At 43.2% G+C, this 15795-nt stretch overlaps 1 protein-coding gene across 1 annotated transcript in view; it reads left to right on the top strand.

The window, feature by feature from the left end:
* The window catches only part of LOC106807548 (CCR4-NOT transcription complex subunit 1-like), a gene marked incomplete at its 5' end in the record, with an annotated part of 68250 nt that overhangs the window by 16305 nt on the left and 36150 nt on the right, over positions 1 to 15795 (top strand). Inside the window, 5 exon segments of the mRNA XM_014809913.1 lie at positions 2245 to 2590; positions 2790 to 2924; positions 3095 to 3127; positions 8098 to 8300; positions 12745 to 12873. Of these exon segments, the coding sequence (XP_014665399.1) occupies positions 2245 to 2590; positions 2790 to 2924; positions 3095 to 3127; positions 8098 to 8300; positions 12745 to 12873 (846 nt within the window).

Genomic DNA, 15795 nt, shown 5'->3' with positions numbered 1-15795 from the left:
CTTACACATCTTGGGGAGAACGTGAGCAGCTTACCAAAATCAGGTCACTGCGACCTTTATTCGACCTTTACTTTGACCTTGATCATATTTTCCTTCCGATCTCTAACTCGGCCCCTAATTTATCTAGCGCTACCAAACTTGGTATACTTACACATCTTGGGGAGAACGTGAGCAGCTTACCAAAATCAGGTCACTGCGACCTTTATTCGACCTTTACCTTGACCTTGATCATATTTCCCTTCTGCTCTCTAACTTGGCCCCTAATTGACCTAGCGCTACCAAACTTGGTATACTTGCACATCTTGGAAAGAACATGAGCAGCGTACCAAAACCAGGTCACTGCGACCTTTATTTGACCTTTACCTTGACCTATATCATATTTCCCTTCTGCTCTCTAACTCTGCCCCTAATTGACCTAGGGCTACCAAACTTGGTATACTTACACATCTTTGAGAGAAGGTGAGCAGCGTACCAAAACCAGGTCACTGCGACCTTTATTTGACCTTTACCTTGACCTTGATCATATTTCCCTTCTGCTCTCTAACTCGGCCCCTAATTGACCTAGCGCTACCAAACTTGGTATACTTAGACATCTTGGGGAGAAGGTGAGCAGCGCACCAAAACCAGGTCACTGTGACCTTTATTTGACCTTTACTTTGACCTCGATCATATTTCCCTTCCACTCTCTAACTCGGCCCCTAATTGACCTAGCGCTACCAAACTTGGTATACTTACACATCTTGGGGAAAATGTGTGTCACGTACCAAAACAAGGTCAATGCGGCTTTTATTTGACCTTGACCGTGACCTTGCTCATATTTCCCTTCCACTCTATAACTCGGCCCCTAATTGACCTAGCGCGACCAAACTTGGTATACTTACACATCATGGGGAGAAGGTGTGTCGCGTACTGAAACCAGGTCACTGCAACCTTTATTTGACATTGACCTTGACCTTGACCTTTATTATATTTTCTTTCTGCTCTATAACTCGGCCCCTAATTGACCTAGCGCGACCAAACTTCGTATACTTACACATCTTGGGGAGAACACGGGGGATACATGTAGTTGGCGACAACTGCCCTTTCTAGTTTATTGTAAAACTGATTCCTTTCAAATTCCAATTCCTCAATTCAGTAACATTCAAATCTGACTCGATTAAGTTTAAATTGACTTAGGGTGCAAGATGAAGACATGATCAACTGTAATTGTATCCGCCGCGACGAAGTCGTCGGAGATACTATGGTTTCATGTCTGTCCAGCTGCCGCCGCAGACACTTGCCCTTCCGCTCTATAACTTGACCCCTAATTGACCTAGTGCTACCAAACTTGTTATACGTACACATCTTGGGGAGAAGGAGAGCAGCGTACCAAAACCAGGTCACTGCGACCTTTATTTGACCTTTACCTTGACCTTGATCATATTTCCCTTCCGCTCTATAACTCGGCCCCTAATTGACCTAGCGCTACCAAACTTGGTATACTTACACATCTTGGGGAGAAGGTGGGTCACGTACCAAAACCAGGTCACTGTGACCTTTATTTGTCCTTTACCTTGACCTTGATCATATTTCCCTTCCGCTCTATAAATCGGCCCCTAATTGACCTAGTGCTACCAAACTTGGTATACTTACACATCTTGGGTAGAATGTGTGTCGCATATCAAAACCACATCACTGCGGAATTTATTTGACCTTGACTGACCTTTATCATATTTCCCTTCCGCTCTATAACTCGGCCCCTAATTGACCTAGCGCGAGCAAACTTTGTATACTTACACATCTTGGGGAGAAGGTGTGTCGCGTACCAAAACCCCTAAGGCAACCAATTTTAACATACTTGCACATCTCAGGCAGATGAGTTGTTGCTGTGCAATTGTGTATATAAATATTATTAGTGTACTTTAATAGTCGGTGATCTATCAGAAATCGCGTAAAAAAGTCTTATTTTGGCCTCCAGAAAGGGTCTTATAAGTCCTTATTTCAACATGTGTCTTACTACTATGAACCCTGGAACGACTTACCTAAAAGTATACCTTTAATAGATTTAATAACTAATTACCAGTGTTAAAAGTTGCTACTTAAACATTTTAGTTCAGTATTCAGTAGAAGTAATTAAAAAGTTAAAAAAAAAATGGTTTGTTTACAATTTTGCTCCTATCTGTGCATGTGCTGACGAATAGTTGACTGACGAATAGACAATGCACGTATTTCCATTCGAGAACTAGACCACTGAATCTTTCACAGATCGACCAGCTGGCTAGCCTAAGTGGTGCGATGGGATCTCTGACGATGGGAGGGGGAGTTGGGACGGCAGCTGCGTCCGGGGGGTCGGCAGCAGTGAGCAGCAGCCTTCCCCCGTTCCCTAGCAGCCTCTCCTCCTTCACAACGACACCCGGCTCTCCGGGGAAGGTATCTGCCTTCCCCAGCCTGCAGTCGCCTAGCATTCTGTCCGGAATGTCCACCATGTCCGGAATGTCGACCATGTCCGGAATGTCCACCATGTCCGGAATGTCCACCATGTCCGGAATGTCTACCATGTCCGGAATGTCTACCATGTCCGGCATCCCGAGTCTCGGATCACAGATACAAGGTATGCGGCTCTCTTAGTCGGATCGTAATCTGAAGATTTTGATAAGTTAAGTGAGTTATATCGCCGTGCCACATTTCTAGATTGGTGCGGCATCTGCAATGCTCAGCTGATTTCTACATTTCTGCTTTATGGCCCCATTTCATGTGTATTGATTTGTTCGACTCCTGCATGTGAGTGAGAGCTTGCGACCATTTTCCAGATGGTTTCCCGTCAGGGTCACTGGCAACGGGTCTGAGTAGCACCAGCATCATGTCCGGCGGACTGAATAGCCTCAGTGCGAAAGCCGCCTTCTTGCAAGCAGCTAATGCAGAGAGGGGTCGCCAACCAGGACCTGGTTTGTACCTTTGTATCTTGGTTGTCTTGCCGTCGGGTTATATACGTGGCATGTTATTGGTGAAGCGTTGTATGTAATTCGTCGCTGCTGTCTGTTCCCGTCCATGAACAAAATGTCCACCAACAACGCCACCCTGCCGCTGTTATTTATACGATGTTCGTCTTTTTCAGTTACGCCTACAGCAGGAGTGGGTGGCATGCGAGGTAGGTAGCATCATTCTCTCTTAGAAGTTCATTACAGATTACTCATGCACTGTTCTTATTCCACACCAACTTTCTTAGCTCACAGTAAGTTGAAATAATGACAGGCGACACTATGAACTGGATTAAACGGATAAAACACGGACTGAACACGTAAACAGTGCAAAATGCGCGGAGAGCCGCGGACTATAATGGACAAAATTACCGTTAGTCTGTTGCAAAATACACTGACTGACGCAGACTAATCCGGGACTGCTAACGGGCTGCCTGTTAAGAATGGCCTAATCTCAAGAGTTCCTGATTATTACGTTCTTGGTACGTGGATTTTCCCGCGAGCGTTGCAGCCGCGTACAAGCACCTTTTCACATTCAGCTGCTCTAAAAGCTCCAGCTGCTGGTATGAGGCTGCCAAGGTCGTGAGGAAAGCCACGTACTATGAACGTCGAAATCACAGACTCTCGAGATTGGATAATTGTTAACAGGCAGTTCGTTAGTAGTCCGTGGTTAGTCTGTGTATCTTGCAACGGACTGTAATTAGCTGTTAATTTTATACCCCGCGACGAAGTCGGCGGTGATACTATGGTTTCATGTCTGTCCAGCCGCCGCCGCCGCCGCAGACACTTTTCCTTCCGCTCTATAACTCGACCCCTAATTGACCTAGCGTGACCAAACATGGTCTACTTACACATCTTGGGGAGAAGGTGCGCAGCGTACCAAAACCAGGTCACTACGACCTTTATTTGACCTTTACCTTGACCTTTATCATATTTCCCTTCTGCTCTATAACTCGGCCCCTAATTGACCTAGCGCTACCAAACTTGGTATACTTACACATCTTGGGGAGAAGGTGCGCAGCGTACCAAATCCTGGTCACTGCTACCTTTATTTGACCTTTACCTTGATCATATTTCCCTTCCGCTCTATAACTCGGCTCCTAATAAGGTGTGTCGCGTATCAAAACCAGGTCACTGCAACCTTTATTTGACCTTGACCATATTTCCCTTCTGCTCTATAACTCGGCCCCTAATTGACCTAGCGCGACCAAACTTGGTATACTTACACATCTTGGGGAGAAGGTCTGTCGCATACCAAAACCAGATCACTGCGACCTTTATTTCTTATTTTCCTTATTTTCCCCTACTTGCGCAACGACACTTGGTATACTTACACGTCTGAGAGAGAAATTGCACATTGGCACCTGTCTTTGACCTTTACTCTGGACTTGAAGATAATCTCTCCGACTTTTAGTTTAACCCTAATCAACATAGCGGATTATGCGAGGAAATGTTAAGACATTGTAAAAAACATGAGACTTTTTAAATTGCGTCGTAGTGATTAAATGACGTCATCCATTAATTTTTTTAACTGTGATGACTTGAAACTGTGATGCGAACATTTAGAATCTGTTTACAATGGTGAGTATACATTTTACTGATTGTTCATATATATATATATATTTTTTTTAACATGGCCACAATACGCAATGAAAATATTAACCATTTTCCTCCCATGTCAAACATTTAATTTAGATGCAAAGCATTGCAATATGGATAAGTAGTTTCAACAATATTTCCTGCTTGTCAGTGTAATGGAGGCATATTTGTAGCTGTTATTAATTTAGATGCAAAGCATTGCAATATGGATAAGTAGTTTCAACAATATTTTCTGCTTGTCAGTGTAATGGAGGCATATTTGTAGCTGTTATTAATTTAGATGCAGAGCATTGCAATATGGATAAGTAGTTTCAACAATATTTTCTGCTTGTCAGTGTAGGATGGAGGCATATTTGTAGCTGTTACTGTCAACAATGTATGTAGTTATCTTTCACATAGCCACTATCATACAGATGTAGTAAGCATGCTAATGAGTAATTGTCTGCTTGCTAGTCACTGTATATGGTGATATGACAACCATATATATATATATATATATATATATATATATATAATATATATATATATATATATATATATATTATAATATATATATATATATATAATATATATATATATATATATATATATATACATCTATTACCTGTCGTCCAGGGACTCCAGACGGGTTTGACCCCCCCTCCCCCGCCACCCACACGCCACGACACACATAAAGGCACACGCACCCGCGCATGCACGCACACACACAAACACACACACACGCACACGCACACGCACACGCACACGCGCGCAGCACCCACACAGACACACACACCACACACACACACACACAAACACACACACACACGCAACGACACACGCATACAACTGACTCAGGGATGAGATTTCGCCGCGGATGCGCGAAAATCCGCGATTTCAACAGTCCCAGGGGTCGATTTTGTGTAAACCTCAAATTCGTTGAGAAAATGGGGGGGGGGTAAGAATGTAAAAATTGAACTTATACCTTCAACAGTACCTGCCAGTAGACTTACAGCGCGGGTGTTACAGATAGCCTGGCAGCGTATAACGCGCCTGCAGCTAGTGCGTACGATGTACGTGAGTCATGGCCAGCAGCGGTATCGATTGATGTACGGGCGATTGATTGTTTCATGTCTATGGCGCGAAGTCATACCCTGTGTGGAGCGTGTTTATGAGTGCGTAGGAGTGACGGGTGCCTGGAAGGGAGAACGAAAGTAAAACCAAAACCGGAAGCTCCCTCTTCCTGTCGTGCTTGTTTTATCCTATGTCTATGAGATGGTGATCATTATTGAAGGTGTGTAGCTCCCTCTTCCTATCGTTTTATCCTATGAGTGGTTGATAATTATGAAGGTCTGTAATTATTAATAATTATGATTGATTATTATATACTTATAATTATTAAGGTCTTTACGATTGAAAGTCTGTCATTATGAACCCTGATCCTATCAACGCAGATTGTTCAAATCAGGATAGTTACAAAACGGACTCCCTCATTTTTGCCTGCGGACTCATATTTGTATTCCTGGTATAGTCACTAGTGTACAGTATTTGTACCCCCCCCCCCCCCCCGGCGACGAAGTCGGCGGGTATACTATGGTTTCATGTCCTCCCAGCCGCCGCCGCCGCGCTCGTCCGCGCAGGAGAATTTCCCTTCCGCTCTTATAAACTCGACCCCTAATTGACCGAGCGTGACGCAAACTTGGTATACTTACACATCTTGGGGAGAAAGGTGTGCAGAGTACCAAAACCAGGTCACTGCGACCTTTATTTGACCTTTACCTTGACCTTGATCATATTTCCCTTCCGCTCTCCTAACTCTGCCCCTAATTTGACCTAGGGCTAACAACTTGGTAATACTTACACATCTTTGAGAGAAGGTGAGCAGCGTAACCAAAACCAGTCACTGCGACCTTTATTTGACCTTTACCTTGACCTTGATCATATTTCCCTTCTGCTCTCTAACTCGCCCCCTAATTGACCTAGCGCTACCAAACTTGGTATACTTAGACATCTTGGGGAAGAAGGTGAGCAGCGCACCAAAACCAGGTCACTGTGACCTTATTTGACCTTTACTTTGACCTCGATCATATTTCCCTTCCACTCTCTAACTCGGCCCTAATTGACCTAGCGCTACCAAACTTGTATACTTACACATCTTGGGGAAAATGTGTGTCACGTACCAAAACAAGGTCAATGGCGGCTTTTATTTGACCTTGGCCGTGACCTTGCTCATATTTCCCTTCCACTCTATAACTCGGCCCCCTAATTGACCTAGCGCGACCAAACTTGGTATACTTTACACATCATGGGGAGAAGGTGTGTCGCGTACTGAAACCAGGTCACTGCAACCTTTATTTGACATTGACCTTGACCTTGACCTTTATTATATTTCTTTCTGCTCTATAACTCGGCCCCTAATTGACCTAGCGCGACCAAACTTCGTATACTTACACATCTTGGGGAGAACACGGGGGATACATGTAGTTGGCGACAACTGCCCTTTCTAGTTTATTGTAAAACTGATTCCTTTCAAATTCCAATTCCTCAATTCAGTAACATTCAAATCTGACTCGATTAAGTTAAATTGACTTAGGGTGCAAGATGAAGACATGATCAACTGTAATTGTATCCGCCGCGACGAAGTCGTCGGAGATACTATGGTTTCATGTCTGTCCAGCTGCCGCCGCAGACACTTGCCCTTCCCTTGCTCTATAACTTGACCCTAATTGACCTAGTGCTACCAAACTTGTTATACGTACACATCTTGGGGAGAAGGAGAGCAGCGTACCAAAACCAAGGTCACTGCCACTTTATTTGACACTTTACCTTGACCTTGATCAATATTTCCCCTTCCGCTCTATAACTCGACCCTAATTGACCTAGCCGCTACACCAAACTTGTGTATACTTACACATCTTGGGGAGAAGGTGGGTCACGTACCAAAAACAGTCACTGTGACCTTTATTTTGTCCTTTTACCTTGACCTTGATCATATTTCCCTTCCGCTCTATAAATCGGCCCCCTAATTGACCTAGTGCTACCAAACTTGGTATACTTACACATCTTGGGTAGAATGTGTGTCGCATATCAAAACCACATCACTTGCGGAATTTATTTGACCTTGACTGACTTTATCATATTTCCCTTCCGCTCTATAACTCGGCCCTAAATTGACCTAGCGCGAGCAAACTTTGTAATACTTACACATCTTGGGGGAGAAGGTGTGTCGGCGTACCAAAACCCCTAAGGCAACCAATTTTAACATACTTGGCACATCTCAGGCAGATGAGTTGTGTAAACAAACCTTTGTCTTTGTGACTTATTTAACTTTACCTACCTTCTACGTCCTTACAGAGATATTTCATTCATACTAGATCACGGGTGCTACATGTAGTTGGCGACAACTGCCATTTCTAGTTTGACCTGTAATAGTCCATGGCTCTCTGTGCATCTTGCACCATTTACGAGTTTAGTCCGTGTTTTATTCGTCTATCCCAGTTCGCAGTGTGAATGTGACCGCTAGCCGCATAAAAGCAACGTGTTTTGCATATGCATTTTCTAGTGACGCCCACGGGTGGCGTTGGGAGCGTTGGTGGAGACATGGCGACCATGTTTCCGGAGATGACTCAGTCGTTCTCTAAGGAGGTGGAAGATGAAGCGAACAGCTATTTCCAGCGCATCTACAACCACCCGCCCGCACTGAGCATCGACGAGGTACTGGAGATGCTGAAGAAATTCAAGGATTCAAACAACAAGAAGGAGAGGGTGAGTAGTTCAGCTTAGTACGAGCGTTTGTAACCTCATGTCGGATATGAGAAGTATGGTAGAAAGGATGAGTAGTTTAGCTTTAGTACGCGCGTTTGTAACCTCATGTCGGATATGAGAGTAATGGGTAAGAAAGGATGAGTAGTTTAGGCTTTATAACGCGCGTTTGTAACCTCATGTCAGACACGAGAAGTATGGTAGAAAGGGTGAGTAGTTTAGCTTAGTACGCGCGTTTGTAACCTCATGTCGGATATGAGAAGTATGGTAGAAAGGGTGAGTAGTTTAGCTTAGTACGCGCGTTTGTAACCTCATGTCGGATATGAGAAGTATGGTAGAGGGCGAGTAGTTTAGCTTAGTACGAGCGTTTGTAACCTAATGTCGGATATGAGAAGTATGGTAGAAAGGGTGAGGTAGTTTAGCTTTAGTACGCGGCGTTTCTAACCTCATGTCAGATATGAGAAGTATGGTAGAAAAGGGTGAGTAGTTTAGCTTAGTACGTGCGTTTGTTACCTCATGTCAGATATGAGAAGTATGGTAGAAAGGATGAGTAGTTTAGCTTAGTACGAGCGTTTGTAACCTCATGTCAGATATGAGAAGTATGGTAGAAAGGGTGAGTAGTTTAGCTTAGTACGCGCGTTTGTAACCTCATGTCAGATATGAGAAGTATGGTAGAAAGGGTGAGTAGTTTAGCTTAGTAACGAGCGTTTGTAACCTCATGTCCAGATATGAGAAGTATGGTAGAAAGGGTGAGTAGTTTAGCTTAGTACGCGCGTTTCTAAACCTCAATGTCCGGATATGAGAAGTATGGTAGAAAGGATGAGTAGTTTAGCTTAGTACGCGCGTTTGTAACCTCATGTCGGATATGAGAAGTATGGTAGAAAGGTGAAGTAGTTTAGCTTAGTACGAGCGTTTGTACCTCATGTCAGATATGAGAAGTATGGTAGAAAGGGTGAGTAGTTTTAGCTTAGTACGAGCGTTTGTAACCTCATGTCAGATATGAAATATGGTAGAAAGGGTGAGTTGTTTAGCTTTAGTACGAGCGTTTGTAACCTCATGTCGGATATGAGAAGTATCAGGAGTAGATAAAGGGAAGGAGTGTGACTTCAATAAACAAGGGAAATTCGTCATTTACTAGCCTTAATAATACCTACGATTTCTACGCGTAACTCATCCACTTGAGCTCAAATCGGACACAGTACATTCGCCCATCATCGTACGAAATCATTTCCTCGTAGACACCCGCAATCCGGAGATACAGACTGAAACGTACGACACGATTCTCTATTCTCTGGCCAATAAATTCACCGCATAGAGCGCCTATACTTCAAACAAAAGGCAGCTACTAACCACACTGTCCACGGGGCTTGCGCTCACGGCGAGGCGCTGTGGCTCACAAGGGAGCTGCTGCTGATAGCGGATTGGCGTGCGTGCGTGCCGGCATGCCGGTATGACATACAGGCATACATTGTAGCTGTCTACCGGGTCAAAGGTTATCTCGCCGAGTGTTGCGTTGAGCCTAATCACCCTGCTAGCCACAGCGCCCTCCCGTGAGCGCAAGCCCCGTGGACAGTGTGGTTAGTAGCTGCCTTTTGTTTGAAGTATAGGCGCTCTATGCGGTGAATTTATTGGCCAGAGAATAGAGAATCGTGTCGTACGTTTCAGTCTGTATCTCCGGATTGCGGGTGTGTCTACGAGGAAATGATTTCGTACGATGATGGGCGCAATGTACTGTGTCCGATTTGAGCTCAAGTTGGATGAGTTACGCGTAGTAAATCGTAGGTATTATAAGGCTAGTAAATGACGAATTTCCCTTGTTTATTGAAGTCACACCTCCTTCCTTTATCTACTCCTGGAAGTATGGTAGAAAGGATGAGTAGTTTAGCTTAGTACGCGCGTTTGTAACCTCATGTCGGATATGAGAAGTATGGTAGAAAGGATGAGTAGTTTAGCTTAGTACGCGCTAGTGATGTCCAGATGATCGATTATAATCGAAAATCGATCGATTATAGTCTCAAATTCGATAATCGATTATGAATAAACAAATAATTCGATTATAAAAAATACAACAACAAAAATTTTTTTTTTTAAATTATTAAATCGCAGCATGGACATGTATTGGTAGCGAAGATAGAAGTGCATCAGTGTGTAGTCCAGAGGACACCTTCATGAATCACTGTTAACATAGTACTGTCTGATTGCCAGAGCGGTACTAGTGTACTTATAGACATGGACAAATTGGACAGTGTCTTGTTTTGTTTTGACACTGTCCCACAGATGTTTATCCGTAGATGAGATTCTACTCTCACGTATTGTTTGTTACATCCATGTTGGAGAGGATAATTCCATTGCACAGGAGCATTAACTGCGGCTACACAGCCCTACACTATTTAGAACACAAACAACTTACTTACTATAATAAAGAACATGTCTTGATCATGTTTTTTTAAAAATCTTTAATGTTTTTAAAATAAAGGCATTTAAACCATTTCTTTTTAAATTGATTAAATACTGTATAGGAACAGACATTGATATACATACAGCAACCTTCACAGAGTTAATAGGGCCTACATGATCATAAAACATGATAATATTGAAATGCTATGTATAATTGTATATATACAAAGTAAGATTAAATTAAATCTATGCTATTATTAACCGATTTACCGATTATAATCGATTATCGATCGGTTAAGGGAAACCGATAACATCGATTATGAAATTCCAAGCCGATTCCCATCACTAGTACGGCGCGTTTGTAACCTCATATGTCGGATATGAGAAGTATGGTAGAAAGGGTGAGTTTTGTGATTTAGCTTAGTACGAGCGTTTGTAACCTCATGTCGGTTATCTCATGAGTATGGTTGCGCATCCTGACCTCTAAGAAATACGTTTATCCACGTACAAGGTGTTCTTGATACTAAGTGTATTTATGGTACAGTCTGACCTTCTTTATCCGGCCACCCGTTATCCGGAAATCTCTATTAACCGGCCGCGATCTCGCAGTGTATGATCTTTGGTTTTTCATTTATTTTCACCTAAAAATCTCGCTCAAAACTTGGACATGGCTGGAAAAACGTGGCATGGCTGTGTCAGATTTTCGTGACATCACTGTACACGTATATATCACATGTCAACGAGAAAACCACGGTATTGAGCTGGTTACGGTATGATATTCTAAAATATTACACCGCGATAATATTGCAATTCTGGTATACCGCTGCATCCCTAGTATCCGTCCCTTCTCACACGCTCGATATGGGGCGAGTTACACGTGATAGTAAGATACACGTCCCGGCCTTCTCGACATGTGAGAAGGGACGGGTACCAGTCTAGGTGCGTTCACGGAGAAAGCTGCAAATGACATTCAGAATTCGAGCAAATCGGCGTAGAATTGCAGTTTAAAAAAGATTTTTTTATTTATATTATTTGTATTTGTCAGTATTCGAATAATGACGACGTGAATAACGAATACGTATCGTCCAACAACAATATTCGGTGCACCGAATACACGAATGTATCGATCGTTACAGCCCTAGATCTCAGCACAAAAGAAACAAACATAAACCGAAGTGGTAGAATTTCTGCTTTATTTCATTTTATTTCCATTTCATATAAACCATAAAACACAACAGTTTGTTACAAATAATCATAGCAACGAGTAAATACATTATCACATGCATAAACCCTACTGAACTGCATAGAAATGCTGTGTTTGAGCATAACTCATATCCGGCCAAATCGCATAACCGGATGGGTGCCGGTCCCGACGTGGCCGGATAAAGGAGGTCGGACTGTAATCGTTGGGTATTTTTTCTGGACCCCCTATGGATTTCATGCTTTCTTTCACTATTGGTGCAAGTAACTAAATAAGTTCTAACGAAACAAGTTTAATGCTGTGTATGCCCACACTATGAACTAACGATTTCAGACTTTTCATAAAAAGATCTGACCTACTGTGTGCCTTAAGCCGGGCGCACACATGGCGATTTTTATTGCTAGTACTGGCGATTTTGTTGCCGGCGACAGAATTGCCGAGAGATCGCCACGTGTGCGCTGCATGGCGATGGCGATTTTGACGCCAGAAACTCGTCGTTGGAATATCAAACATGTTTGATATTTGTTGCCGAGTCGCTGAACAATCGCCACGTGTGCGCTGCACTGGCGACGGATTCAGGCAACAGTTTTTGGATTAACTAATCAAATGCATGATTTGAAGCACGTGATCAAATATGGCAGCGCCCTTGGTGTGGGAAAAAAGCAGGAGGATGAGCTTGTTGAAATGTGGCAGGAACGCCCGTGTCTTTTTGACATTACGAGGCGCACACGTGGCGATTAAAATCGCCACGTGTGTGCCGGACTTTAGTAATACATTATAATGTATGTGATAAATATTAGTTTATAACTGTACTATTCCTTTCCTACAATTGTTCGTTCGTACTTGCAGGAGGTGTACAACTGCATGCTGAGGAACCTGTTTGAGGAGTATCGCTTCTTCCCTCAGTACCCGGATCGCGAGCTGCAGATCACTGCCTGCTTGTTCGGCGGCATCATTGAACATGGACTCGTTACGTGCGTAGCTCGCTGATTTTTCTTTGTGTGGCGGTAGTAAACAAAGAGTCATCGTGCAAGTGTAAGAGTAAACTCGTTACATCGGTAGCTCGCCGATTTTTCTTTGTGTGCAGTAGTAAACAAAGAGTCGTCGTGCAAGTGTAAGAGCAAACTCATTACATCGGTAGCTCGCTGATTTTTCTTTGTGTGCGGTAGTAAACAAAGAGTCGCTGTGTAAGTGTAAGAGCAAACTCGTTACATCGGTAGCTCGCCGATTTTTCTTTGTGTGGCGGTAGTAAACAAAGAGTCGCCGTGTAAGTGTAAGAGCAAACTCGTTACATCGGTAGCTCGCCGATTTTTCTTTGTGTGGCGGTAGTAAACAAAGAGTCGCCGTGCAAGTGTAAGAGCAAACTCGTTACATCAGTAGCTCGTCGGTTTTTCTTAGTATGGCGGTAATAAACAAAGAGTCGCCGTGTAAGTGTAAGAGCAAACTCGTTACATCGGTAGCTCACCGATTTTTCTTTGTGTGGCGGTAGTAAACAAGGACGCCCTAAGGCGAGCTGCTGCTGACTCGACGCAATAGGCGAGCTGCTGCTGACTCGCGCCCTAAGGCAAGCTGTTGCTGACTATCGATCGCGCGAACACACACACACGCACACACTAATGCACAGACCCGAATACATAACCTCCTGCCAACCCCTTGCACAAGCAGACCTGCCAACCCATCTGATGATCATCAGTAATAATTATTGGATTTTTCCGTAACAAATAGGCATTTGGCAGTACACCTTTTTGTCAGCTCTATTTACAGTGCACTACGCAGCAACCTAATTATATCTCTCACGGTGATTGGCTGAAAATAGCCTTAAGTGCGGTACTCTATTCCTGGATCCGTGACGTCATTCAAAATGCTGCGCCCATAAAACCAGACAGACGAGCCGCATACACACAGCATAATTTACCATTTTCAGTGAGTACCGGTTACGTTTTAAGAGGTATTATTGCGCCCTTGATCACACATTGACGATTTAGACAGCGTATGCCGGACGTATCAAAAATTTCTCTAAAAAAGCTGGCATACGCTGAACTATCGATGTTTTTTTCGAATTTTGGGCGTATACATAGCGTATTATATTCGAGTTGGACGTATACTTAACGTATTAGTAACGTATATAGAACGTTTCGATAATCTTATAAGATAACTTAGTTACCAACGAATGCCTTAGCTGTGTTGCCAGGGCGTTCACAACTTATGCTCAACGATTAGTCTAACTTGATGCATAGCGCGCGGTCATAGCGATCGCCCGACGATCACGTGTCGTAGCCTATAAAAGGCTGCCGCTCGACGATTCAAATCATAACCGCACTAGACATCACGAGTAATCAACATCACCGTCGCAAGTATCAACATGCCAATACCATTTTATATACAATTCCCCTAAACGCTGCCAATACGCCATTATACGGTAGCTGTAAGTTAGAAACACGTTCATGTAAGTTCTGTGGTTCGTCCCGGAAACACGTCAAATACGTCTACATACGTCAACTATGCGTTGGAGATAAGTTACACATAGCGTTCAAAGCACGTTACTCATAAGTTAGAAATAAGTTTTGGGTACGCTAGACATATATCTGACGTATTTTTCGACTTATGAGTAACGTTACAAGTAACGTGTGTGAACGTGTGTCAACGATCGCATTAACTTACCTACAATTATGGGCCCGCGTATGCGGGACGTATGGGCATCACGCTGGCATACTTCGGAAAATTTTGAGAATGCTCAAAATTTTTAAGACAACCTCACCGTACTACGACGATTATACCAGCGTGCTTCAGCGTACTTCAGCGTGCTTCAGCGTGCTCTTAACTATATACAAAGCTACCCATAACTTATTCGACGTACGCAGCGTAGTTCACCAAATTTTGATACGTCCGGCATACGCTGGCTTAAATCGTCAATGTGTGACAGGGCCATTAGTCTAAATCTACAGACACAGTAGTCATGTTACATGATAATGTAGTTGATTTTACACTGTGTTTATTTTTTTTTGCATTAGAAAATATAAATTTTCAGAGATTTCTTGCTGTCCGTATTTTTCGAGGTCGTGCGTAACAGCCGTAATTTTGACTCGCGGTCCGTAACAAAGTTACGGGCAATACGTAACAGTTGGCAGTGTCTGGCCACAAGGGAGAGATAGTGATCCGCCTAAGAGGGCGCGTTAAGAGCCAATAAAAACGGCGTCTGATTGGCTAATTTGGTCTTTTATTTATTTTTATTGTTTATTATTTTGGCTAATATTGTTTTAATTTAGAATTAGAGATAGGGTTAGAGTTCGGGTTCGGGTTCGGGTTAGGGTTAGGGTTAGGGTTAGGGTTAACTGATTTTCTATATCCACAATTATTTCTATATTCACTATCTCTCCCCTGAGACCTACTAGTAGTATTCACGTGGATGTGACGGAGCCTACCTTCTGCTGTAGGTTTGCCTGCGACAGGTGTTAAAGATGAAAAAGATCTTGTCTGAATCGCCTCCTCTGGTTCCGTTATCTTGTCATCCTTTTCAGTGGCAATCAGCAGTGTGTCTTTATAAAACAAAGAATTACAATCAACTACTTACAAACCCCTTACACTGTGTATTGTACAACCCCTTACACTGGTCTTGTACAACCACTTACACTGGTATTGTACGACCCCTTACACTGGTATTGTACAACCACTTACACTGGTATTGTACGACCCCTTACACTGGTATTCTACAACCCCTTACACTAGTATTGTCGAACCCCTTACACTGTGTATTGTACAACCCCTTGCACTGGTTTTGCACAACCACTTACACTGGTATTCTACAACCCCTTACACTGGTATTCTACAACCCCTTACACTAGTATTGTAGAACCCCTTACACTGTGTATTGTACAACCCCTTGCACTGGTTTTGCACAAC

Source organism: Priapulus caudatus, unplaced genomic scaffold (assembly GCF_000485595.1).
Source record: "Priapulus caudatus unplaced genomic scaffold, Priapulus_caudatus-5.0.1 Scaffold222, whole genome shotgun sequence".
Lineage (NCBI taxonomy): Eukaryota > Metazoa > Priapulida > Priapulimorpha > Priapulimorphida > Priapulidae > Priapulus > Priapulus caudatus.
This window is presented reverse-complemented; position numbering and strand designations above follow the sequence as displayed.